Source organism: Canis aureus, chromosome 3 (genome assembly GCF_053574225.1).
Source record: "Canis aureus isolate CA01 chromosome 3, VMU_Caureus_v.1.0, whole genome shotgun sequence".
In the NCBI taxonomy this organism is placed as follows: Eukaryota; Metazoa; Chordata; class Mammalia; order Carnivora; family Canidae; genus Canis; species Canis aureus.
Genome location: NC_135613.1, coordinates 22,700,326 through 22,726,598, shown reverse-complemented (window position 1 = coordinate 22,726,598; position 26,273 = coordinate 22,700,326). Strand labels below are relative to the sequence as shown.

At 53.1% G+C, this 26,273-nt stretch overlaps 2 protein-coding genes and 1 long non-coding RNA gene across 19 annotated transcripts in view; all 3 read right to left on the bottom strand.

The window, feature by feature from the left end:
- Positions 1-26,273, bottom strand: part of LOC144310295 (uncharacterized) — a 63,925-nt gene that overhangs the window by 24,223 nt on the left and 13,429 nt on the right. For 4 of the 16 annotated variants that reach the window (XR_013376003.1, XR_013376004.1, XR_013375995.1 and 1 more), the window contains one exon: positions 24,360-24,495. The exons of 7 other annotated variants lie outside the window; for them this stretch is intronic. This is a non-coding gene — a long non-coding RNA (uncharacterized LOC144310295). Of the gene's footprint in view, positions 1-24,359; positions 25,136-26,254; position 26,273 lie in introns of those variants that run through there. 5 more of the 16 variants (XR_013376012.1, XR_013376016.1, XR_013376011.1 and 2 more) reach the window with 3 other exon arrangements.
- Positions 211-6,024, bottom strand: FOXL1 (forkhead box L1). Its single transcript, XM_077891068.1, has one exon. It carries the CDS (start codon positions 3,259-3,261, stop codon positions 2,191-2,193), a length of 1,071 nt encoding a protein of 356 aa, XP_077747194.1. The 5' UTR covers positions 3,262-6,024; the 3' UTR covers positions 211-2,190.
- FOXC2 (forkhead box C2) lies at positions 6,185-14,534 on the bottom strand. Of its 2 annotated transcripts, XR_013375991.1 has the most exons (2): positions 12,676-14,534; positions 6,185-10,702 (listed from the first exon to the last, which is right to left on the bottom strand). XR_013375991.1 is itself a non-coding variant. In XM_077891067.1 (1 exon), the coding sequence occupies exon 1, from the start codon at positions 14,359-14,361 to the stop codon at positions 12,844-12,846; it is 1,518 nt and encodes a 505-aa protein (XP_077747193.1). In that variant the 5' UTR covers positions 14,362-14,534; the 3' UTR covers positions 11,928-12,843. The 2 variants fall into 2 exon arrangements, 1 of the variants encoding a protein (XP_077747193.1); XM_077891067.1 differs by lacking the exon at positions 6,185-10,702 and having other exon boundaries at positions 11,928-14,534.

Sequence of the window (26,273 nt, the reverse complement as noted above, 5' to 3'; positions counted from 1 at the left end):
CTACACAGTGGAGTTTCCATGATGTTCCAAAAGCACCCGCTGGCCCCAGGCTTCTCTGCTCCTACTCAACAGTCTGTGTGTGAACTCACCCTCAGAAGGCAGAGCCCCTGAGATGCTGACAGGGCTCCCAAATATAATCCCCGACTCCTCTCTCCTATTACACTGTTTGCTTATTCCCCCCAGTAATCCACTGAACCAGTCACTGAGAGGTTAATGAAAAAACAACTTTATTTGCAGAGGCTGAGACTTTGGGATAACAAAATACCCATGACAGCCCTTCCACCACGGTGTAGGTTAATCGCAGTGAGCCTGGATCTCAACAATGGGAATCTCATCAAAGTTCTTAAAATCAAGGACACTGTGCAGCTCACCAAAATGTTCCCACCAACCTGGGTAGGATGGGAAACTTATGAGTCAGTAGCACATGGCTCTAAGAATAAATCCTCAGAAAGGCAACTCTGTGCCTACTAACTATTAAATTATTATGCTTATCCGAAACATCCTTTTGAGTATACTAACCAATAGGCTGTCTCTTGCCATAAAGTTTGTGTTCATTTTTATATAAGTCCTGGAAATTATTTTTAAAGTTATTTTGAAGATCCATTTCAGCCTACCTCCAGAACTCATGACTTACTTATTGTACCTTTCCCACATCAGATAAAATTAAAGTAACCCAGAGGTTCAGGAAATTCAGTTTCCCACCTAAGGGAACCCAAAGAGAGATACTATAAGAGGTTAGATGCACTTCCCAAAAGTTCCAAGCTGAATTGGGCTGTTAAAATCTCCATTTTCTTAACCAGATCTTTGTTGCAGAAACCTCCCCGCCCCCCCCCAACTTCCTGTTCCCCACCCTTCAGATTTCTAGTCACCTCCACAAGGTGTTTATTTAGCTTTTGGCTCTAGGCTTGATGGGTGGGGGCTTGGAGGGAGGAGCTGGGTGGCAGGCTGAGATGCCATCAGCTGGGAATGTCTGAAAGAATCCTCCTCTCCTCCTCTTGAGCCTCCTGTTCTTTGGGGTCCAGAGAGGCACCCTCTAGTAGATACCAGGAGATTCCCTTCCTCTGCCCCATATGACCCCTCTCTCCCAGTATCTGCTTTTTATGTTTGTTTCACCCAAGTTTTTTGAATAAAGGCGGTCCTTTAGTACACAGGTCTGGAAAATGTAGTAAAAAATCAAACCTAGATCTTGAAAAAGCATGCAAATGGAAAATCTTATGTGTCTAAGACACCTTCCATCCCCCTCACACATTTCCGTTCTCCTCTGCTATCTTTTGATCCCTTAAAAACAAAAGCAACAAGACAGGACGCCTGCTAATGCTGGCAACAAGTCTTGGAGATCATGGGTACTGACTAGCGAGCTATCATAATGCAACAAAATGCTATTATATAGAGTGCACTTTCTTAATAAAGGTTGTTAATATAGACATTTTCACAGGGCAATTGTTGTAGGAAAAGAGTCGAGCATCTAGCCAAAGAATATAGCATATTCCTTTTACTGTCTAGGAAGAAAAAAGAGAGAGAGAGAGAGATTCTCTATTTAAAATAAAAGTGTGGTTTCTTAGCTTCCACCTGGACATGGGTTGTAAATCCTCACCAGGCCCTAGGTCTCCCAAAGAATATGAAAAACAGAGGTTGCTCCCGGTTTTTCCACAGCTAGAGTTCACGGATAAATCCAGCTGTGGACACCCATCATCACTCCATGGACTCAAAGCCAGGGCCTGAGCCACAGCGACAACGGAGCTGACCACAGTCCCACCGTGGCTCTTTTTGAAACCACCCTGCCGCTTCATTTGGTCCTGCTCTCCAGCTGTCTGGGCCCTTGCTGCTCTGGACATGTACGACCTGCAGTGGGTAGCGGAAGATCACAACCTTAGACTGACCTAAGGCCAAGGAGTTCTCCTGCTCTCGCGGTAGGAGGTCCGCGATGCCCAAGTCCTAGCCAGGCAGGGTCTTTTAAATCTCTGAAGTTGCTCCAGGTTCAGGAAAAATCCGCCTCACCTCGGGAGAAGGCAGGCGACTGTGCCCACCTGCGTGCACAAAAGTTGGTAACACTTCCCAGGATCCACACGTTGCAGAAGAAAAGATACTTGTTTTCAAAAAACGTGGCTCCTTCCCCCAGCAATGGGACCCCTGGTCGCTCACAAGCGCAGCCCAGGGTAGAGGAAGGACCTGTGCCAGCCACAGTTTGCTTTACTGGAAGTGCAACACCGTGTCTGGAAGCTGCAAGGGGAAATAGGACAGGAAAGGGATCCCGAGCTGGTAAAAGCCGCCCTGGACGTGCGGGTCGAGCATCAGGGAAGCATTGAAAGGCGGCCGGAGGCTTGAGGAGGTGGCCAGCAGCGAGGCACCCAGACAGCTGCCGGGGCCCGGCTTGGCGCCCCCCAGGAACTCGCCCCCTCCAGCAGGCTTCTGACCCTGCCGGCCGGCCAGGATGCTGTCTATGCTGAAGCTCTTGGACTTGTCGGAGCTCTTGGGAGAGCTGTGGGAAGCGGGGCGTGGGGGGGACCCCGGGCCATCCGCGCCATCCACCGTGCACGCTGGCTGGCCTATGGCCAAGGCCGCTGCGCCCTGGACAGCATCGCCGGCGTCCTCCTCCGGGGACGCGGGCCCAGACCAGCGGAGGGGCGCGGGCGGAGAGGAGCCGTCCCGGAGCGGCGAGGGGCGCGCAGGCGCTCCCTCCTGGCCGGGGGTCTCGGGCCCGCGCCGCCCTGCCCGGCTCCCCGCCCCGCTCCCCGCCCCGCTCCCGGCCCGGGGCTGCGCCTCTGAGCCGCGCTGCTGCGTCTCGCCGCGGGCCCGCTTGGCCTCCGGGGGCCCCGCGCCGGGCTTGGGCTTCCTCTTCCGCCGCCGGTAGTTGCCGTTCTCAAACATATCCAGGCAGCGGGGGTCCAGCGTCCAGTAGCTGCCCTTGCCGGGCCGCCCCTTCTCGCGGGGCACCTTGACGAAGCACTCGTTGAGCGAGAGGTTGTGGCGGATGCTGTTCTGCCAGCCTTGCCGGTTGTCGTGGTAGAAGGGGAAGCGGTCCATGATGAACTGGTAGATGCCGTTCAGGGTGACCCTCTGCTCGGGCGCGTCCTGGATCGCCATGGCTATGAGCGCGATGTAGCTGTAGGGCGGCTTCTGGGGGGGCTCCGCCCGGCCCGAGGCGGTCAGAGCGGCCGCGGGGGCGAAGGCCAGAGGCAGCCCGGGCCTCTCGGGGCCGTACAGATAGAGCATGGGTGAGGCCGCCAGTGCAGGCAGCCGGGGCCCGAAGAGGTGGCTCATGGCGAGGCAGCCGGCCCCGCGCTCCCCGCGACGACGCAGGCGACCCAGCGGCTTAGGGACTGCGCCCCGCTCGGCGAGGGCCCTCCCGGGGAGCCCGCCGTGCTTCTGCCTCCCGCTCTGCCGCTCTCCCTGGCCGCTCCGTGCTCTGTCCCTTCATGGCTTTAAAAATGTTAAATAATTGTTGTAAGTTTGCTATTATATGTTGACTTAGCGCTGGAAAATAAATTGTCTATGATAAACAGTCGTTGTGTGCTCAGCCCACCCACATTAATTAAAATTTCATTGCTGAAAAACTCCAAGCTTTTCCCTCCACGTGTCTTTTTGATACCAGCCAATCGGTTTCGGGGCTATTCCTTCATTTGTTTATAGAATTAGTCTGTTGATAAGTCCGCCCACCCAAGTTGAATCAAGCTGTGTTTATTTGGAAAAATTTCCGGGCACCCAATATATAAACGCACTGATCTGATGTTTGAAATATCACGTCCACCCCTTGACGCTGTAAGCACACACAGTCAGTGAGGCAGGATGTGGACCGCGGTGGCTCTGGCTCCAAGCGGGGTCTGCCCGGCCAGGAAGGAGAGGTGGGGATGGGCGGGGGGCACAGGGGTGAGTTTTACGGCTGGCTTGGGGGAGCTCAGTTATCCAGAGCCTTCCACAAAAGATCTTTTCTTCTCTCTGCACTCATAGATGTGGAGATGGCACGACTCATAAATGCCTCCTGAGGTCTTTGAAAGCTTTTAGATATTTGGGTGGAGGGAGTGGCGTGTCTATCTAAGAGGTCTGGGAGTCTCCGGAGCAGAGGGCGCATTGCTCCTTGGAGAAACCATTGAGATGCCCTGCAGGAGATGGAGGCACTGGGGGGCGGGGTGGTGGTGGAGGGGGTTGGTATCCAGGAGGGGGTAAGCCTCTATCTCCAGGGCTCCCTGGGCGACCCAGAAGAGGCCCTCCAGGAGCCCAGCTTCCCCCGAAGCCAAGGCACAGGGTGTTGGGGAGCTAGAGAGGGCATGGGTACGTGGTCCACAGCTTAGTTGAGGGTAGTATCAAAACAAACCCTGTTTGGAGAGGTCAGTGGGGAGAAGCTAAGGTCCTTCTGATGGGACTGAGGAACACCATAAAAGGGGAATTTGGCAGCTGTCGCAGGAGAGCTGGTATTTGTGAATGCGGGTCTCTTGCTTTATATTCTGCGCTTTCCTGTTTATAACAAGGAGGGGGGTTATAACAACTTTACAAGTGCACGCAGCTGGCCCGTGATTACATTAAGCATTTGGGAAGCCTGCTTGCTCTCCACCTACTCCCCCCCACTCACCCTGGGGTGTAAGCACCCCCACCCTGTCTCATTTTACATTCAGCCACGTCATGCTTTGAATCAAAAACCCTGAATGATGCGGGTTCAGGAGCCCTCTCCTGCTCCACTGCTGCTGTGGGGTGGGGGTGGGGGCATCAGCGGGACTAGTTCCTGTTTATGATCTCTGCTGAATATTTTTAAAAGAAAAAAAAACACTTGGGATAATTGAATTAGCGTTTCATTGAATAAACCCTGTGGGGATGCCCCCAGAAAAGAGTGAGGGGTGAGGGCGGCAGGTGGGTATAGGGGTGGCCCACCACCTTGCTCTGCTGGGAAGGGGGTGAGAGTCACCGTAGTGCCCTGGGGAGGCGCAGGTCTGCTGCTGGGGTCACAAAGAGGCCACATCTGCTTAGGAAAGGCCAGGTCACCCCTGAACAAGGGAAAGACAGGAGAATCCCACCCCAAAATGGGGAACCCATAAAGTAACTATCTTTTGGGGGGTGGTCTGGATAGACAGTAGGGCAGTGGGTAAGTTTGGCACACGCAAAAGGAAGGCAAAATCAGGGTCGGAAAAACCGGTTTGGGTGCAGGGCGGCTTGAGGGAGCGCCAGGCCGGGCGCTGGGACAGCCCCGGGCCTCCCTCCGGGGCGCTGCATTTCTAACTTAGGCCAACCGTCCAGCCCAGCCTGACTCCAGCCTAGGTGGTCAGGATGGCCCTCTAGCCAGGAGAGAGCTGGGGGCTGCCCTCTCTCTGGATCCCTGGCTCGCCCCAGAGCACCCCTTTCAACCCTGGGGTGAAGGAAACACCTGAGCGCCCCAGCATATGCAAGCCGCGGTTCCATAGTTCCCGGGGTCACCCAACCTCCCCAGACCCGCGCGGCCGCCGGCAAATTCAAGCTTGGATCTGGCCAGATGTCCGGCCTCGGCTCCCGCTCCAACAGACCCAGAGGAAGAGACACCGGTACCCTTGCGCACCGCCCCCTCCGCACCCCGAGCCCTGCCTGGAGCTTGCCCGGCACCCGGAGTCCAGCAGCACATCCCTGCCTCTCCCGAAAGGCGCGCCTCCGCAGCGCTACTTCTAAACTCCCAGGCAAATCCGAGCTTGAATTCGTACAATAATAAACACCGCCCAACTTGGGCAAGGGCGGGACGCAGGCGGAGACCGCGCGGCTGGTGGGCGGGGCGCTGATAGTAAAGAAAGAAAGGAAAAAAAAAAAAAAGAAAAAACACCCAAGTTCTAGCCGCGGTCTGGAGAGGCGCGTCCAGTCCCGCGCGTTTGCAGATTTGCAGCATCTCCGGGAGGTTCCGTCGGAACTGCGTGGCGCCCCAAAACCCGGCTCCCGCGCGGGGTCGAATCCTGGGCTCCGGCTCCAGGGCAAGGAGTTTGTAACTTGAGCCTAGGAGGGGCCCGCCGTACGAAGGAGCCCGCTCTGGGGCATATTTCCGGGGAGTCCGTGGCACAAGCCCCTGGCGTCCGAGTGCGGATGCGCCCTCGTGCGGAAGCTCGGTGCGTTGAGGCCGGATCCGAGGCTGGGGGGGGTGGGGGGGGGCCGTGCAGAAGAGCCTGGGAGACAGCCAGGCTGACTGGCTATCCCAGAGAGCCAACAGGGACACTAAAAGTTCTCCCTAGGCTCATAGTCTTCAGATCGCCCCAAACATGCATTCATCTCTGAAGTCAGTGCCAGGGCATCTCCCAGCCTGCAGCAAAGCCTTGAGATTTTCAGCCTGCCTGGAAGCTCCCAGAAGGACAGTGGGGGTTCCTATCTGGGGTCAGCATGGGATGAGGGCAAAGAGTATTGTTTCCAGCCCCCCTCCTCCCCCCTCCAGGGAGAAAGCCTGCTCCTTGGGCAGTCTGCGCAGAGGCCAGGCACCAGGCAGGACCAAAGAGGCCTCAGGGGAAAGGCTGAGGGGAGGGCAGAAGCAGGAAGTCTTCCCTCCTGGGGGCATCTACCCTTCCTCTGCTCCTGGAGTCAACTGAAAAGCAGATGCTCAAATTAAGGATGGTCTGCGACACCTCCCAAATATTGGCATCACTTTTCTCCAAGCAAAGACAGTTGACAAAGTATATATACACAAACGAATGCACAATCTACTACGCTTGTAATAGGTGTGAGGAGAAGGTGGGAAGATACAGGACTTATTCAGCCAGGTCACCTTACTGACATCCTAAACACGGAGATGGTGATGACAAGGACGATAGTAATAGCTCAAATGTCTTGAATGCTACTCTGGGCTGGCATCCTCCTAAGGTCTCCCTTGGATTAAGTCACTCCTCCTCCCAGGAGTCTTGGCCATTTCCATTCTGCAGACCAGGACACTAACGCCAGGAGGTTAACACGAGGAAGTGTTGCTAAGACAGGAGAATAATCCCACCGTAACAGGGCTACTGTGTGTGGATGCCAAGAGCCCCATGGAAACTCTCTTGAGAACCCTCACAGCATCTACAAAACACAGAAGTAATGGATTTGCCCATTTTACAGATAAGATTTGGAATGGGCAGTGAACACCTCCAGACAGTGGAGGCCATAAGTAGCAGAACAGAGTGTTGGAATGCACACATTTTTCTGCAAAGGTGGATTCTCTGAGGTCTGACATCCTCAGGTGTCTGCAGAGGTTCAGAGAGGTGTGTCTCGGGCAGGGTCTTCTGCTGCTTCCCTTGTGGGGAAGTGAGCCACAAATGCAATATTCGGCCAGTCTGCTAAAGCCCAGGAGCAGGGCAGGAACTTCCAAATTACTGATTTCTTTGGAGCTCATAATTTAAAGGGTCTAAATCAGAGGTGGTCAGAGCATACCAGTATGTAGCCTGACATGCACAGCTGGCCGAGACCAAAGAACCATGGTTCTTCTTGGGTTGGGGTAAATCCCAACGGCTAACAGTGAGTCCTTCTTGGGCCTGGCCATTACCAAAGGACCCTCCTGACGCGTATTGGGTTCCCACAATCCTCAATGACAACCATATTTGATGATCCTATCAATTCTCAGTTGAGAAATGGGCCCAGAGAGCTGTAGGGAGCACAGCTGAGGTCATGCAAACCCTCCATTGGCCTGTGTGGAGGTCCTGAGTCGGTGCATGTGGCCAGGAGTCAGCTTAGAAAGCTCTGTTGAAGAGGCTGCCTGTAAAAACAACACACAGGCAGAGAGAGAGAGCCCCCACGGGGCTGTTGGGAAAGGTAAGACCAGGGCCAATGGCCACTAAGCCAGGGGTCAGAGAGGCCTCTCTGGCCTCTGTGACCTCCACCCTGGGTGGGCATACAGACTGAGCACAAAGCTGTACCCCAGGCTGGGGCAGCACTCCCCATGCTCCCCAACTCCATTTCCTTAAAGGGACCTATGCGGCCAGGGAGCCAGTCCATCTGCCAGCCCACCCCCCTCCCTCTATGCCAGTTTTTCACACACAAACACACACACACACACACACAGCCCCAAGATAAAGCCCCCACCAGCTTCACCTAAGCACCAAAGATCCACATTCAAGAACTACACTCTACACAGGCTGTGTCCTTCTGTGTTTTCTGTGAGGCAGGAAGGTTGCAAAAGCCAGGAACAGGCTGGCACAAATCAAGGCAGGGATGTCCACTCAGGCCCAGTGGCAGACTGCAGACTCCCTGAAACATCCCACCCCCTTCTTTACATGCCTATGTCCAAAAGCAAACATTTCAAATGCCTTGCTTTGGCTAGCTGAGGCCATGCAAAAAGGAGGAGGCAGGGAATGCTTCTCAGAGTTTGGGAAAGCATTTCGAGTATGTGGTGCCAAAAGGCCCTCTCTGGTGGCACTGGCCTTGTGTGTCCGCTCACCGCTCACCCAGAGTCTAGCCCCTGGCCGCCCTGGGCTGGCTGCCCCTCAGGCCTCTATCCATGTTCCCCACAGCCTGAGGGGCATGAGTGTCCCGTCCAGGACAATGCAGGTACCCGTTCCCTGAGGCACCAGGTACAGGTTCTGAGACCCAGACCCCAGCACGTTCTTGAGAGACTTGGTTCTGCCTGTTAATTAATGTCTCTTTTCAGTTTGCTGTTTCCACCCATTTCAGATTAATGGTTATTAATGAATTCCCATCACACTGACCTAGGCCAACACCCTGTGCAGAGATTTGATTTGGGGTGGGGGCAAGGAGTGACAAGGCAAGTGCTCAGGCACCAGGGCTAGTTTTCATGGGAGATTTGGGAACTCTGCTCTCTCTGCTCTGAATGCAGGTCATAAGCCTCTCCCAGGCCCAAAGGCCACCCCAGGCAGTCTTGGGGTAAAGGAGAGGAGATGGATCCCCGAAAGATTTATGAGCCAAGCACCTAACTTCCCAGGACCCCACGTTTGCTCCTCCCTCCCGCTTCTGATCTCCATTTCTTTCAGCAGGGCAAGGGAGTGGGGATAAATGAGGGCCCATCATGGGAGCATGGCCATGCCAGAAAGGAAAGTGCTAGACCACCCCAAATGCCCTTACAAGCAACCAGTCATTTTATAGATGAAAAGACTGAAACCAGGAAGGGAAATAGTTTGTTCACACAGCATCACCTGGTCTTCGAATTCCTAGCCCAGTGCTCCAGCATTTAGAAGGCACATGTCACCACTGATTTTGGTGTGGGTGAGGATTGGCTACTTAAACCAGAAGATGAAGACTACCTGGCTGGAGACCCAAGTCTGGCCTGGGAAGAGAAGCCTGGGCTGGGCCACACAGGACAGTCCCTCTCCCAGAAAGTAGTGAGCTTGCATGTCTCCGAGTCTTGGAAGAAGCAGAGGCTACTCAAGCTGCAGCCTCTGTGGAGCGGGGAATGTGCGGGATTCTAGAGGCCACGGAGTCCTTCCAAGCAGTCCATGTCTGTCAAAACGGGGCCCTGGTTAGAAACAGTCCGCGCAGCCAAGGCCAGTAGGACATCCGGAGTTAACTCTATGGGAAATGGTCTCTGCCGCGGTGTTGGGGTTGCTTGTATTTTATTTGCAGTTCCTTGAGACCTGCCTAGCTCCACGGTTACTGGATCAGGAAGGAACGTGGTTATCGGGACGCGCCTTCGTGCAAATTGGGCCCGGAGGACCACAGAGCTGCTTGGCCAGGAGTCCTGGCAGCCAGCGACCAACATTCCAGCCCTTCCATCCACGACCTCCTTTCCCCTTTCTCTGATAGGCCCTGGGCCTCCCAAGGACTGAGGATGCAGTGGCCGAAGCAAGGGGAGGCCAGCGGATACGTGGAGCAGGGACAGCCTGTGTCACCCGCACGCGCGCTGTCTTTGCGCGCCAGGCAGCGGACCCGCAGGGGTCGCCGCGAGGTGCGAGTCGGCCCCCGGATGGCCTCCACCCCACGGGGCTCAGCTCCTCGCTGCTGGATCTCCGCATCCCGCGGGGGGACCAACAGACGCCCCCAGGCCGCTCAGTCCCTAGGCCCGAAGTCTGCATAGGGCTGCTGAAGCAGGGCGGCTGCGGCTGAGCTGAGCGAGCTAGGAGCTCAGCGCCCAGCACACAGGGCTGGCCTTCTGGGGCGCTTACCCACACCTACCCTGGTCCCGGGGCCTCAGACTCGGAAGCTTTCCGGGGACCGAAGGCGTTCCAGCGCACCCCAGCCTTCCACACCTCTCCCCTCTGCCGCCTTCAGAGGCCTGGATAAAGCCCCAAACACCAACCTTCCAGCTGCCCAGGTTCCTAAGGAAATGGAAGGACCCCTGGCCCCGCTGTGGCCTCTATGGGGTGTGGGGACCTTTCTTGAGCTACTCACTTGGGTGAGCGGCCGACGCACAGTGACTTCTTTCAGAAGCCTCCCCAGAGATAGTAGATCCCAGCGTGGCTTCAGCAGCAGCCCAGGTCTCACCCAATTCTTCCCCGTTTCTCTCTCCTTTACTTCCCGTGTGTCTCTCAGACCTTGCCTGAATTCCAAATCTTGAGATGAAGGCAAGCTTTCAGGGTGGACTCTTAAGAAAAATCTGGAGAAGGAGAAAGCCAGCTAGACCACTCTCCTCTAAACCAGCGGCAAACATCATCTTAAGAACAGGAACGAAATGGAATTAGAGTACCAGAGCTGGGCAAGGAGGGTTGGTCTCTTCTGTGGCCGTGAGAGGGGACTCAGTCTCCCTCTCTTCCCTAGCTGGCCGGTCCAGCTCACTCAACCAAAGCACGGGGGCCTGGGGGATGCTCGAGGTCAAGCAGCAAGCACTGAGGCTGCCAGATTCTGAGCTCTGTGGAAAGGAATAAAATGCAGCATTTAAGTCTTACCCGCCAGCCACCTCTGCGGCTATGGTTCGAAAGAATCTGTGTTGCACATATGGGGAGATTTATTATGCTCACACGTCCCCCAGTTCTATTTCAGCGTGACTTAGAGACAAACTGCCACGGCTAAAACAACAACACAAACCCAGGTTATGTTCAGCGCCACTGCATCAAGGAAAATCACTTTTTGGAAAACTCATCATCACGTGAAATGTTAAATTCACAAGGAGCTTCGCTCTTAGCAAAGTACAGCTCACCTATTTGGGTGGGAAACTCCTTCCCAGTTTGGAGCTCTGGCCTCAAAACTCACACACAGAGTCTAGCGGGGGAGTTGTGCTTTTGGTCCAGGGAAACAGATAATAAAACCATTCCCCTGCCCCAGCCATACCTCACAATGGTTTCACTGCTATGAAAAATTTTTAAAAGACATCAAACTCGAAAAGGCAGGTAATCTTCCTGTTACTTAAAGTCCTGAGAGTTGATAAATTCAGGACTCTAAAAGCATTGGAAATTATTTTTGATGGCCAATGAGCCTTTACAATTTTTCACTGCAATAGGGTAAGGATTAAGAAATCAAATCAAGAAGGAAAGAGGTCTGGAATCCACCTCTGATCTAACCACCACCGAGAATGGCCGTAAAATGCTCCAGAATCAATCCCCTTTGGACCTTCTCCTGCCCACTTCAAATTCTTTTCTGGAAAACCATTACAGTGGGGGAAGGAAGTCCGCATTTTAGGAAATGGAGGGAAAGCAGGACTCCCCCGGTTTGTAGTAGTTAGCTAATGGAAAACGCTTATCTCTCCCCTCCTTTGCCTCCTCAATTGGGGACGGCTGGACGTTGAGATGTAATGGTACTGTTTGTTTTGACAATCGGCATGTTTTGTCGCATTTAGCAAAAAGCATTTACAGCAAATGACACAACTGCTCCCACTCCTTCGGGCAGCCGCATCCAACCAGGGCTGTTTCTCCACTGCCTAGGCCAGGGTGAGATCTAAATTAGTCGGAAAGTCTTTTCCATCACTAAGAAGACAATAGGGGAGTGCCCCCATCTCTCCGTGATCATCTGTATATGTCTAGGAGTTTACCCACCTGTGTAACAAAAATAATCAAAACAGGTGGATTTGCAAACACACCTTGTTTTTTTTTTTTTTTTTTTTTTTTAAAAATGCGAGAACACAAACACACTGTCCGGACTTTGGGCAGAAAAACAACATGGGTTTATTTTAAGGTAAGTACAACAATTAAGACCACATAAGACAAACACAGGTGAAGTTAAATTTTTAAAGATTTTTTTTCTTTTAGGAATGCTCAGGGAGGAACCTACTATACAAAACCATCACACTTTGTAAATAAAAAGTATCAGATACTTGACTTCTTTATCCGCCAACAACAAAAAATAAATTATTTCCTTGTTTGTAAAAGACCTACCACCGGGGAAAAGAATCATATCTCATAAGTGTACAGGGGTTTAAAAAAAAAAAAAAGGAAACACCCCACATGGGTTTCTTAAATTTTCATTTTGGCAGTTCGAAATGGTTGGGCAAGATGAAAAAAATTATCCAGTGAACTCAACTTTAAATATTATATTAATGGCTCTGAACAACAACAACAAAATAGCCTGATTACAAATCCACACATTTGTACAGCACGGTTAGAGAAATTTAAAATTACACACAGCACAAAGGTAATCTATAGAGGCCCCCATAGACCTATGGGGGTCTCTACAGAGAGTCATTTACTGGGTCGCTATGGGATTTGGTCCGTAACTTAATTTTGGAAACCCCAGCTGGAGCAGTGAGCACAACCATCCTGGGAAGGGAGAGGGGAGGGGGGTGGGTGGGTTTAGAATCAATATTCATTTCGCTGGGCTGCGTCCCTTTACCGGGGCTTCTTAGGATCTCGGAAACGGGGGCGGGTGGGGGGGGCATCGAATTAAAGTTACCTGCAGCTTCACAGAGAAGGGCTGAGGCTGGCGAGCGCGCTCTCTGCTCCTGGGTCTGAGAAAAAGCTGGTGGGCAATGTTTTGGTTCTTTTTGCGTCTCTGCAGCCCGAACGGTCTGAGAGGTCCGGGTCCGGGTGCGGGAGGCGAAGCCGGAGCGGGCCGGGCAGGTCAGTATTTCGTGCAGTCATAGGAATAGGGGGCGGCGTGGCGGTAGAGAGATGGCGTGGATCTGTAGGGCAGCTGACAGCTCGCGTTGGTGCTCACCTGCGGTTCCCCGAGGGTCGAGTTCTCCATCCCCAGCCGGTGAGAGTTGAACATCTCCCGGACGTTGGGGAAAGTCTGCTGCTGGGCCGCGAACGTGTGGCCCGGGAGGTGGTTCAGGTCCCCGCTGTGGTTGAGATACCAGGAGGCGGCCTGGGCGGCGGCGGCCCCGGGCTGGGGCGCCGGCTGGGGCTGGGGCGCCGGCGGGGGCGGGGGCGGGGGCGGCGGCGCCTGCGGGTGGTGGTGGCCGTGGTGCTGGTGGTGGTGGCCCGCGGCAGCGAGCGCGCCCTCCTGGCCGGCGGCGAGGTTGAGGGCGCTCAGGGGCGACGCGGGGCCGCTCGGGTGGTCCGAGAGGGCCTCGTCCAGCGCGGGCGGGACGCACATGTGCGCGGGCCGCTCGGCGCCGGTGTACAGGCTCATGGCGCGCATGCTGCACTGGTAGCCCCCCGCGGCCCCGGCCTCCAGGCCCTGCGCGCACGGCTGGCCGTAGGCGGCGGGCGGCGCGGCGGCGTAGGACAGCGCGAGCGGCGGCACCACCAGGCCCGCGCGCCCGGCCGCGGGGCTCAGCTCGCCGCCCGGCGGCGAGGTTCGCAGCGTCATGATGTTCTCCACGCTGAAGCCGGGCAGCCCGTTGGGCGCGCCGGCGTGGTGCTCGGGCAGCGAGCCGTCGGGGGAGCCGGCGGGCGTGGAGGCGCTGCTGCGCGGGCTGCCCTGCAGCGCGCTCTCGGGGCTCAGCGTCTCCACCTTGGTGATGACCGGCAGCGCGGGCGACGCCGCCTCGCTCTTGATCACCACCTTCTTCTCGACCTCCTTGGGGGCGTCCGCTAGAGGGGGCCCGGCCGGGGCGCCCTTGGCCGCGGCCGGGGGCGGCTCCTTGAGGTGGGCCCGCTCCTCCTTCTCCTTGGGCACGTCCTTTTTCTTGAAGCGCCGGCGGCGCCGCAGGAAGCTGCCGTTCTCGAACATGTTGTAGGAGTCCGGGTCCAGCGTCCAGTAGCTGCCCTTGCCAGGTTTCTTGTCGTCGCGGGGCACCTTGACGAAGCACTCGTTGAGCGAGAGGTTGTGGCGGATGCTGTTCTGCCAGCCTTGCTTGTTCTCCCGGTAGAAGGGGAAGCGGTCCATGATGAACTGGTAGATGCCGTTCAGGGTGATCTTCTTCTCGGGCGCGTTCTGGATCGCCATGGTTATGAGCGCGATGTAGCTGTAGGGCGGCTTTACGAGGTCCTTGGGCGCCGCGGGCTGGTGGTGGTGGTAGGGCGCGTAGGAGCGGCCCATGCCCGCGCCGTACTGCTCCGGGTGGCCGGAGTAGACGCCCATGGGGCTGGCCATGCCGCCGTAGCTGCCGGCCGCCCGGTAGTAGTTCTGCTCGCTCAGGTAGGGCACCACTCCCAGGGCATTGGGGTCGGACACCGAGTAGCGCGCCTGCATGCTGCGTCCGAGACGGCTCGCCGCCGCCCGCGCGCACGCACCGCGAAGCAGGCCCTGCGAGAGCGAGAGAGCGCGGGAGGGCGAGGGAGCGAGAGGAAGGGAGCCGGCGGGGGGAGCCCCGTGCGCCGGCACGCCTCGGGGGCGCTCGGGGGCGCGGCGGGGGAGCGGCCGGAGCGCGCGGAAGGCACGCTCGCGGTCAGCGGACCGGGCGGATCGGCATCCTGGAGGGCGCGCCCCGGCGAGCGCAGCGCCGGCCCCCGCTCGCTCGCTCGCTCGCCCTCGGGACCGGCGGGTGGCAGCCGGAGCCGGCGGCCGGGGACGCGGCCGAGACGCCGCGCGCGCGGGGCACGGAGGAGGCCGGCCGCTCCGGCCGCGGCGGGACGGGGAAGGCGGCTTTCCCGGCGCCCCAGCAGAGCGGCAGCCCCGAGGGTCGGCGAACCGGGGTCCAGAGTGGCTGCCCTGCCGAGCCCGGAAAAAGAGGCAAAGTCCCTTTTAGGGATTGGGAAAAGTTTCAAAAGTCTTCTTGCTGAAAGCAAGTTTTTACTTTCCTCCAGCCACGCCCCCTCCGGGAACTTCGGACCAATAACCCGGCGGCTGCGCGGAGCTGTCGCCAATCAGGGCCAGGAGCGCCGGAACCCGTCGGCTCTAAGACCCAGCTGCTCAGAACCAGGCTTTTCTGCAAGCCAGCCTTCACTTGAAAAGATTTTTATTAAAAAAAAAAAAAAAAGAGTGATATCTTATGAAAATTTATTCTATTATCACATTTTGGTTTATGGGCCCACATGCCCAGAGCAAAAAAAAAAAAAAAGAAAGAAAGAAAGAAAGAAAAAGAAAAAAGAAACAACCACAAACAAAACCCATGCTCCTTGGCCGATAAAGTTAGTTCGAAATATAAAATCGATTTGATTAATGTAGTCAAATATCTCCCCAAAGACCCTGTAAGTAGCAAAGACCCTGGGACTGTTTTTCTTATTAATGAGTGATGAGGCGAATAATTCGATTTCCTAATTATCGCGGCCCAGGTGTAATGGATTCAAAGCAAGCGTGCTGGATTGGAATGGAAGGGGCCTCCCCTGGATGTTGTCATCATTTAAGTAAAAAAAAAAAAAAAAAAAAAAATTATTAATTTTCAACAGAGAGTTTCCAGGTTCAGGGAGGTCAGGAATAGCCTAAAAGCTTTCAGAGGCAAATTGCAGAACCTGAATGAATATTCCTCACCTCCACGGGGGGAGCCGGGCCACGGCTTCTAGAGGGGAAAGGCAGAGTGGGAGAAGGAGCAGTATCTTGAGAATTTAATCCTCAAGTGCGCCGTGGATTCGGCAAACCGTACGCGCCACGGTGAGCAGTCCTGCAGGGTTTGGGGAGAGTGGAGTGGCTCCACTAATTTCTCCCCCCGCCTCATTCCCCTCCCGCGCAGATGCTTGCAGCTCACCTTCTCCAGATTTTCAGAGCCTCTCCCTTTTCCCAGAGATAAATTCCCTTTGACAAGCTGACTCCCGCGCTCGCCAAAGACGGGAACAATGCGGCCAGCCACCCGGCCCAAGGAGAGCCGGGGTTCCTCTGCGGGAGAGGGGAAACCCAAGCCCGCTTTGCGCGGGGGCTGCGCTCCAGGACGCGCGCCCGCAGCGCCGCACGCGGCGGGCTCCCCGCGGGGAAGCTGCCCCCAAGCCCCGTCCGCTGGGTCGCCAGTCCCGGGGCGCAGGGCCCGCCTCCCGCTCCGGCGAAGCCCCTTGGGGACTCTCCAAGCTGACTTTCTGTACGCGGTCCTTTTTGTTGGTTGAAGTTTGATAAGGTGATTTGGGCACTGGGCTCCGTGGGAGGACCGCGTAAACGATCGCAAACGGTTAAGACACCTCCAGACGTTATAGAGTGGGGATCCTGACCTGGGGCGACTCGAGGTCTTACCCTTTAAGCTGCCCTCTCTCCTCCGAGTACCCCCGGAAAGTCCGTTTTTTTTTTTTGTTTTTGTTTTTTGCGGACGGAGTATTTATTCCTCCCACCCCTCGAACGACCGGCTCACCCTTCCCCGCTTCCCCTTGAAGGGGGAAGGACACTCGTCCGAAGGGCTGAAGACGGATCAGAATTCTTCGGGAAGTTGTCCCTCGGTGGGGCTGGGGGAGACCAAAGATAAAACTTCTGTATTTATCCACCACCACCCCCATCCCCCCCCCCGCCCCCGCCTCTGCCCCTCTTCCATCACTTGATCCCCAGAAAAAGGATGTGAGACAATCCACCCTCACCCAGTTTTGGGAGGTGAAGGGAAGGCGTTGGACACATCTCATTCATTTCCAATAAAGGAACAAAAGAAAAAAAATCTGCATGTACATTATCTATGAATGATATTATCTGCTGATAAATTCAAAATCAGAGGGCAAATACAAACCAGGTCCCTAGGACCCTGAATAATCTACTTCTGAAACGCTGTATTTTTTTTTATGGGTGCTGAGTCTTTCTCTAAGATGATTTTTTTTTTTTTGCAACTAAATAAAGCTTCCCAAGCCTCAGCTCGCAGGTGAGTGTTTGAACGTTCCTCCACCCCACTACGACTTTATTATTTTTAAAAAATATGTTCAGATCCATCTTTCAAATTTAAAAAAATTGCCTTCCTCCTTGACTGCGTGACAGGCACCTCAAGTTCTTATGATTTTACTGGAAATGCAAACTATTGATCAAGAAACACTCCTCCGTCTTGTGTTTCCAGGTGAAATATTATTCACTCTGCTTTTATGAGGTGCTTTAAAAAAAAAAAAAAGCTTTATCACAGCATAGGACAAAAACCAAAAAAAAAAAAAAAAAAAATGACCATGGAAAATAAATTCCAAAATGGCAGTGTCTGAGTTCGTATTTACAGGGGTGTCCAGGTTTAAAATTACTGTCATTTGAAAAGCACTCGGTGGAGGGGTCAAAATTATTAACGCCCCCTCCCCCAAAAAAGCGGATTTGGGAGGAAAGAAATTTTTATAATCTAGGTAGAAAAGGTGAGAGGGATATTTTCCTTTGCCCCTGGAATTGGGTTTCTTCTCTGTTCAGTGGGACTCCGGGAGAGTTGTTTGCACAGGTTATTATAACAACATCTTCCACGCACCTGGACTTTGCAGAAAACCGTATTTCCGATCTTTTTTTTTTAACCTGCCAGGGCATTTGGGATTGGGGGGCTTTTAATTCATTGATGATTTCTTCCCCCACTGATCCTGCGGTCACGGAGCCGAGAGGAATCGGGCCCCAGAGGGTCCTGTGCGCTGCTACAATCCCGAGCGACGCTGGAGGCAGGAGAAATTCAAGGCACCCCCTCCCCCAGGTCCTCCCCCCACCGCGCAGCCTCCTGGCCCCAGGCGCCGCGGGCTCCCGCACCTGGACGCGGCTCCCGCGGGCCTGGGGTGTTGGCGCCATCTGAAGGCCAACCAGGGAACTGCTTCAAAAAAAAGAAAAAGAAAAAGAAAAAGAAAAAAGGAACCGGGCGGGTCTCGTCGCAAGGAAGGTGCTGACACCGCATGGATGCACTTTAGCATTGCACGGCAGGAAAATCTCTTAAGTCAGAGAGAAGCTAAATAAACTGTGTGCGGCGCGTCGATTAAAAAAAAGCAAAACATTTTCCACAGCTATGCAATGTGTCAAGAACATGATCTGTTGGAAAACAGAAATGTCTTTGAAACTTCTCAGGAGCAAGAAATCCTCTCTAGGGAGATTCGCTGAGGTTCTGAGCAAATAAAATCTGTGCCTCTTAGGTGGCTAGAAGTCTAGGCATCCCCCCAAACCCCGCAACCCCCAACCCCACCCTGGGTTGTTGAACACATTGCTTGTCCCTCTGTGTCCCTCCAGATGCTAGCTGTCCTCTGCCCAAGGTGTGGTGTGGGTTTCCGGGGGGATTCATCAGGAAAATGTTTGCACTGGATGTGTGGTATATAGCATGGGCTTGAACGAGAGGGAGAGGTTTAAACACGTCCGCAAGCTCCTTCTGCTTTGGAGACACAACACAGAATTCGATGAGGCCACAAGTGAGAGGAGACTGTGTCTCCTCTCAGTGTTTTCAAGACATTTGTCCTGGGTTCCTTTCAACGTCCCCCTCTGGACCCACGAGATGCCTTGGGTTTTAGGGAAAGGGACCAGATTTAAGTGCAGTCCCAGGCTTCCAAAATCTACTTGGGGATCTGATGAACCCTTGGGAGGAACAGAATCAATGCAGCTGTGTCAAAATCCATTGCAACCCAGCTCCTAGCAATGATCTTTTTCCAGGACAACAAGCGTGTCCCTGATGAAAGCTATCTGAACCTCCTTTACTGTGCAGGAATAATCCTCCTTCCCCAGGATTTAAAGTCGACTTGGTGCTGTTCACAGATGGCAGTGCCACGAACGACATAATTACAGGGGAGAGGACTGTCCTTGCTCGAAAGATGAAAGGGACATGATAACGAAAGGCAATACTTGATCCTGAGTGGAGGAAATTTAAAAGGACAGTTTTGAGAGTACCTGGGGAAATTTGAATCTGGAGTGCATATTAGATAATAATCTTGTATCAAAGTTAAAATTCCTGCATGCAATCACTGTATGTGGTCAAGCAAGAACACGTTTCTGTTTCTGGAAGGCACATGCCACAATGTTTAGGGGTGGTATCATCATCCCTGCAACTTCTAAAAGATTTCCCTGCAGGTGGGGTGGGGGAGATGGAGAAGGGGCGGCACACCTAAAATGTCAAATGATAGCACTTGCTGAGCCTGTGCTGTGTGGTCATTCACTGTGCACTGTTCTTGCAACTTTCCTGTGAGTTTGAAAAAATTTTTTAAAGATTTTATTTATTTACTTATTTATTTGAGAGAGAGAAAGAGCAAGCATGAGTGGGGGCAGGCAGAGGGAGAGGGGGAAGCCGACTCCTGGATGAGCAGGGAGTCCTACTCGGGGCTCAATCCCAGGACCCCGGGATCACGACCTGAGCTGAAGGCAGACGCTTCACCAACTGAGCCACCCAGGTGCCCCTTGAAATTTTTCAAAATTAAAAAAAAATAAAATGGGAGAAAAACCTCTCTGTTTCTCTGAAAATCTAAAAAGGGATGTGACCCAAAGCAAAGATCCTTCTATGGAAGGAGTTGCAAGACCTAATGTGGGGCCAACTTGGTCCTGGTGTCCCTTCTCCCTGTGTTCTGGATGTCTCTGAAAAATAACCAACAACCATGTGCTTTATCATATTCACTTGTGGTTGTTAATGTAAAAAAACAAAAACAAAAAAAAACAAACTGATTCTCCATCAGTGGTCCCGCCTTCCAGTGCCATGAATCATTGTCATAAACATTTATTGGCCAGAGCTGGTCACATGGCCCCACCCTCCACCCCGCCCCCCCAACAGGTAGCTGGGCAGGCCAACATTCCTTCACAACAGCTTTACCTGTGCCACTCACATCCTGCCTTTCTGGGTGGATAGTGACTGCCTTATTTACCTCCTCAGTGTCAGTGCCTTAAGTGATACCTTGCCACATAATAGGTGCACAGGAATGTTTGTTGAATGAATGTGTGACTTTTCCAAGATTTTTCTCCCTGATGTATAAAGGAAAGTGTAAAGTGTGTGTGCTATGTGCCAAGCTCTGTGCCCGATGATCTGCCCATGACAGCTCCTTTAATCCTCTTTTGGGGTAGTTACTATTAATATCACCACTTTACAGGTGAGGTTTAAGCCCCATCCAGAGGCTTTAAATAACTGACCTATGTCTTGCAGCTGCCACGTGATCTAACTGGGTCTCTTAGCCCATCACTTTGGAATTAGGGTCAGGACCTTGGAAATTAGAGGAGACATAAAAAGTTAAAATAGCAACTTCTGTATATGTGTAAAAATAGTCTAAATGGAAACATATAGATATATAATTTCATGACTATATATACACAGTGAATAGTGTATGCACACAGGCATGACTTCTGAACACACATGACTCAATGTCTCTGAAATTTTAGCTTTCTATATCATCAACTGGAAACCCTGTAATTAACCTTGTGGGGTAAATAGACTCATTATCGGAGACTGTGAAAAGCGGACTATTCCCTGAGAGGTGCAGACAGGGCTCTGATTGTGTAGACAAGGGCAGGGAGAAAAAAGAGGGGAGGAGGTTTGGAATGGGTGTTCTGAGCCCCAGGGAATAAGCCAGACTTGGAATCACAGTCCAGGAGCAGCTGTGAGCAGTGCTTCAAAGTGACGGCAGGGTCCCACGGTGGCAATAACCTAAGGAGGCCCCAGGAGGACCTCTAAAGGACAGAATGGCGTCAGGAGCGCAGAGCAGCTCCCCCAAAGGAGTCAGACCATGGCAGGTACTGGATGCTCTTCACCTTTTAGGAATTCCATTAAAGCAAAAATGCTCCCCTGCTGGACCCCAGCCTTTGCACACGAGTGTCCACACGGGAGGTTTTGAATGCCAGACCGGCCTGAACCATCCACAGGGCATTTGCATATGTTGTTCCTTTTGCCTGGGTCTCTCATCCTCAATTCCTTGCTGCCTTGCCACCTCCTCTGAGACCTCACCTCCCATCTGCTTCCTCCTGTCCTTCACCGCACCCCCATCCTGATTCATTTTCACCCTCTGTTAGATGATCCTGTTAGCCTGGGGTCGGCCTTGCCCACCCCCCATGCCAAGATATAAGCAGCAAGAAAGCAGGCAGGACCCTGTCTGCCTTGTGGAGCCACTGCATGCCACACCCCACTGCTCTGCTCCGCACAGACTCCATGCTCTAAACTCAATGAATGGATGTCACCTGGGGCTTCAGAAACACCCCTCCCTCCTGCCATAACCACAAGCCTCATCCCCCATTTAGTGGTTGAAACCCAGGATTCAATTCAAACATTTACTGGTACTTATTTTAGGCAGAGGCTGCCCAGGGAATGGGGAAGCATTGTTGAATGCTTCAAGGCTGTCTTGGAAGGGCTCACAGGCTGAAACTTTTATTTTGGCAAAACACATATAGACCTTTTTCATTATTAGCATATTAAACAATTCTACATCTATTAAGTATTAGATGCAGCTCCAAATAACTATGTATCATTAAAGCTCACAATTCAAGGGAGTGTAACAGGAGAAGGTTTTTACTTGGCTCTGTGACAGACGGGAGAGGTGCCAATGGATTGCTTGCAGCTCAAAATATGAAAGAAACTATACTGATTTTTTGGAAGAATGAGCGTCATAGACCACGTGGCTAAAATTCCCAATAGCACAGAAGACTTTAAAAACCAAAAGAGCATCTTCTCACCACCCTCCTCCCTGCTTGCAGAAACCATTAACCCCTCCCACTGCTTCTTCAGCCGCTACCCACATATCTCGAAAAAAAACAGTCTTTGCTGCTACTTCTCAGTGAGGATGACCATGATCCTCTGCCTCCCTGTTCTGTTTGAAGATAGTAGTAAGTTTACTTAGAAGAAATGGGCTGGTTCCCGTGTGCAAGGAGACGTTTTAAAACATGACCCAAGTGGCGCCCGGTTGTTCCTGTTGCGTAACTGCAGCACAGTGTGTATATTTTAAATTAGCATTTGGGTTCACCCGAGGATGCCAGAGCTCTGTGCAGGCACTACTCCACCCTCCCTCCGCCTGTCCAGCTCCCAAAGGACGTTTGTTTAGACCCCGTGCAGGTCCTCTTTATGCATTGAAGTAATGACTCTTCAAGTCCATCCCCGCTTTGTTAGAGGAGTTCCTTGGCACTCCACCTTTCCCTCCCGCTAGCCACCAGGCTGATTTGGGGTGCAGGGGGGCATTTCTGGGATGGGGAAAAAACCACCAAAAGCAGGAAAGAGAAGGGCAAAGTCAAACTGACAGAGACAAATTTTGGCTGAGAGGAGGCTGAGTGTGCAAGGTGGTGGTCCCACAAGGCCTGGACAGCCAGCTGAGAAGTGTGTGTGCTCTGCTGGGGGGGGGGGGTGCCAAGGGGAGCCATTAGATCACAGCTGGAAGATATGCAGGGGGAGTGCTGGTGGGTGGAGGGCAGTTCAGAGGGCAAGCAGAGGAGGGTGAGGAGGAAGGGGGAGGAGGAGGGAGAAGAAGGGGGAGGGAGGAGGAGAAAAGAGGGAGGAGGGAAAACTGGGCAGACAGGGGAGGAGCAGGAGGGAGGAGGAGGGAAAACGGAGGGGAAGGAGAAGGGAGAAGGAGGAAGAAGGAAGGAGGGAGGAGGAGGAGAGGAGGGAGGAAGGGGAGAGGAGAAGGATGGGGAGGACGAAGGTGGATGACACAGAGAATGGATATAGTTAGGAGACAGGAGACAGTTGCAGTCTAAAGCATGGTGACACACCCTTGGCCTGGGCGGTGGCAGCAGGAATAGTGAGCCATCACTGTGACACCTCAGGCATCTTCATCTTGCCATAATAGAACCTCCCATGAAATGCCAGGTGCTGACAGATGGCCTCACCCGATCCCAGGATGGGAGAAGGCACATAACTCAGGAGCAGAGCCAGATGACAGAGGAATGCCTGAAGGGGGGAGGGAACCTTCTAGCTCCTCAGGAGCCAGTCTTTGTTATTACTAGAATTATTTGTGTGGTTTTCTTCTTTTTAGCACTTTAGGAGTTGTGTGCATATGTGCATATGATGCAGGGAGAAGGCAGGGAGCAGAAAGCAGAATGTGGCATTTAATATTTTAAGTCTGTACCTGTAAAGTTTAGGGGCTGGACATATTGGCGTCTCAGAAGCACACGCGGGGAGAGGTCTGGCTGTCAGCACCGCGGCACCTCGGGTGAATCATTGGACCTGATCTCTCAACACCTTCTCTTGTCTGCCTAACAGGATGGTTATGGGACGATGACAGCATGCTTGCTGCAGGCTGGGTATGCTCTGTCCTCTCACCAACGCTAATGGAGGAATCACTTCCCCACATTTTAAAGAAAAGGGAACAGAAGCCCAGAGACGTGGAGTTAATGACCCAAAGTCACAGATCTTGGAGATCCATGGCCAAGCTCTTCATGCTCTTGCCTTTTTACTTGTGTGTTCCTCCTAGCCGGGTTCGAAGGGGTTGTGAGAACTCACAAGGAAATGCTGTGACAAGCCATAAAACCCTCAAGTGAACCTAAGCGCTGTGTCCTGGCAGCTTGTTCATCAATGCCAGACCCTGGGGGCCACCAAGATGCCCTTCAGGAGGTGATGGATAAGTACACTGTGGTCCATCCAGACAATGGAATGTTGTTCAGAACATTCCAAGAAAAGAACTACCAAGCCCTGAAAAGATATGGAGAACCTCATGCATACGACTAAGCGAAATAAGGTGATCTGAGAGGCTCTATCCTGTGTGACTCCAACTCTACAACATCCCGGAAAAGGCACAAGTATGGAGGCAGTAAAGTGTCAGTGGTTGCCAGGGACTCGGGGTGGGGGGTGGGGGTGAATAGGTGCAGCAGAGGACGTTCAGGGCAGTGAGACAGACCACTCTGGGATACTCTAATGTTGATACACATCATTATACATTTGTCCAAACCCGTAGCATGTCCACCACCGAGAGCGACCCCTCCTGTAAACTGGACTTTGAGGGTCCACTTTGGTGTCCTCAGTCAGGTTGGGCTGCTACAACAAAACACCATAGCTCACAGTTCTGGAGGCTGTCAAGGCCAATATCAAGGGTGATGGCAGATTCCGTGTCTGTTAAGAGCCTGCTTCTTGGTTCACCGGTGCCCGTCTTCTTTCTGCGTCCTCCCATGGCCGAAGGGGCAGGGTGAGGGAGCTCTCTGGAGCCCCCTACATAAGGGCACAAATTGCACTAAGGATGCTCTGCTCTCATGACCTGTCCCCTCCCAAAGATTCCACCTACTGAAGCCACCACGTTGGGCGTTAGGCTTCAACATATGAATGGAGCAGGGATACAAACATTCAGTCCATGGTGATAACGATGTGTTGGAGGTGATGGTGACAAAGGTACTGCTGTGGTGTGGGATGTTGAGCCTGGGAGAGGCTGTGGTGTATGGGAGCTCTCCGTACCTTTGACTCAATTGTACTGTGAATCTAAAATGGTTCTATTAAGGCTATTTTTTAAAAATCTCACGTGACCCACGCACAAATTTACATATAGGATTGAGTCTGAAGCCTTTAGGTCAAAGTTCTAGAACATCTTTTTACAGGAAAGCCAACAAATTTCTTCTAAGGGTCTCTCTTTTCTTCTTTTTCTTTTTTTAAAGATTTCATTTATTTATCTGAAAGATAAGATAAAAAAAAAGATAAGAAAAAAAGATAAAGAGTGAGAGAGGGAGAGAGAGCATGAGTGGGCGGGAGGCAGAGGGAGAGGGAAAAGCAGTTGCAGACTCCCCGCTGAGCAGGGAGTCCAATGTGGGGCTTGACCCCAGGACCTTGGGATGATGACCTGAGCCAAAGGCAGACACCCAACAGACTGAGCCATGCAGGCTGCCCAGGGGGCCTCTCTTTCATAACTACTTATTCTTTTAAGTGCCTGGGCTTTGGGAGCACTTCTAATCTGGCAACAGGAATGAAGGAACCAGAGGGAATGTCCTGGGGAATGCCACCTGCTTTCTAAAATTGCCACTGAGGGAGTTTGTCCCCAGTGGCTTGTTACTCTCTGGGGGATGCACTAGGCTGTCCGTCTCAGGGACTTGGACGGTTGGTTAGCACCCTGGATGCTACTCTGAGCACAGCTGGCTAATAGTGACTCCCACACACATTTCCACTGCTGGGGACAGGTCCATTTGCATAAATACTCTGCACTGATCTATTGATTGTGTTCTCCTGAGAGTGGGAAAAGACACCAACCTCCCTGAGAGATTTTATTTTATAATCTTCTGTTGTCCAGAGCAAAGCTTTGTACTCCTTTTTGCAAGCCTACAAGACATGGCGTAAACAAAAGCAATGTTAATGTCTCTACGTATCAATGCCATGAATACCACCTAGGGATGGAGAGCTGAGACCAGGAGCTGCAATACTTATAATTAAGCACAGGCGCTGCCCTTTCTCAGCTGGGCACCTCTGGGCAAGGCTTGCTAACGTCTTGACCCTCTGCTTCCTCGCATTCCCGTAGAATGCCGGTCACGTTTGCTGCCCACAGTTGTTGTGAGGACTATATCCAGGTATGATATCCGAGGCCCTTAGCCTGGCATGTCTGGCACATTTGTAGCAGTGTTTCTTACTGTCATTGATTATGTTCTATCTGATAAAGGCAAAGGATAGAGGATCCGTTCCGTGGGAGCTGGAATACATGGTTGGAACACCCAGAACCGCATCTCCCATATCTTGAAGCCGGCGGTAAAATGCTTGGTCTGTTTCCCAAGTGAGGATCTTATCAAGTATCAGATATGCAATTTGGAAAAGCAGCTGCCGGTTCCTGCTGGCTTCCGTTGCATGAGGTACAATGCTACCAGTGTGCAGTTACTCAGTGGAGTGTGGTTACTGGTGACACGATCACCTCCCTAAAGCTTGAATGCGCCTCCTTCTCCTTCTGGCCGGCGGAGTGGGGCCCTGAGAGGAGGGCTCAGACTGGGCTCTCTATTGAGCCCCTCTCCCGAGCCACCTCCCGGCCCTTATACTGACACACGCTCGATGTGTTGAAGGAATGATAGAGGCGAGCAGAGGCAGGACGCCACATGCTTTCAGCCCCTAGGAGCTCCAGAGGCCGCGGTAAAATCAAGCCAGCGCCCAGGCTGGTCCCCGTGCCACGTGCGGTGAATGCCACTCCAGCAGCCTGACATTTTATTTTATATTTAAAATATTTTACTTATTTATGAGAGAGGAGGCGGAGGAGGAGGAGGAGGAGGAGGAGGAGGGGGAGAGGGAGAGAGACTCGGAAGCCGCCTCCACGCCCAGTCCAGAGCCGGATGCCGGGCTCCATCCCACGCCCATGAGAAAGTGCCCACGGCCGACGGAGACGCACACTCAGGGGTGAGCACTTGGGTATCTGCCTCAGGGAAGAGGAACCGCATCCTGAAGGAGCAATCAAGGCTGGCTTCCCGGAGGGGGCGGCCTC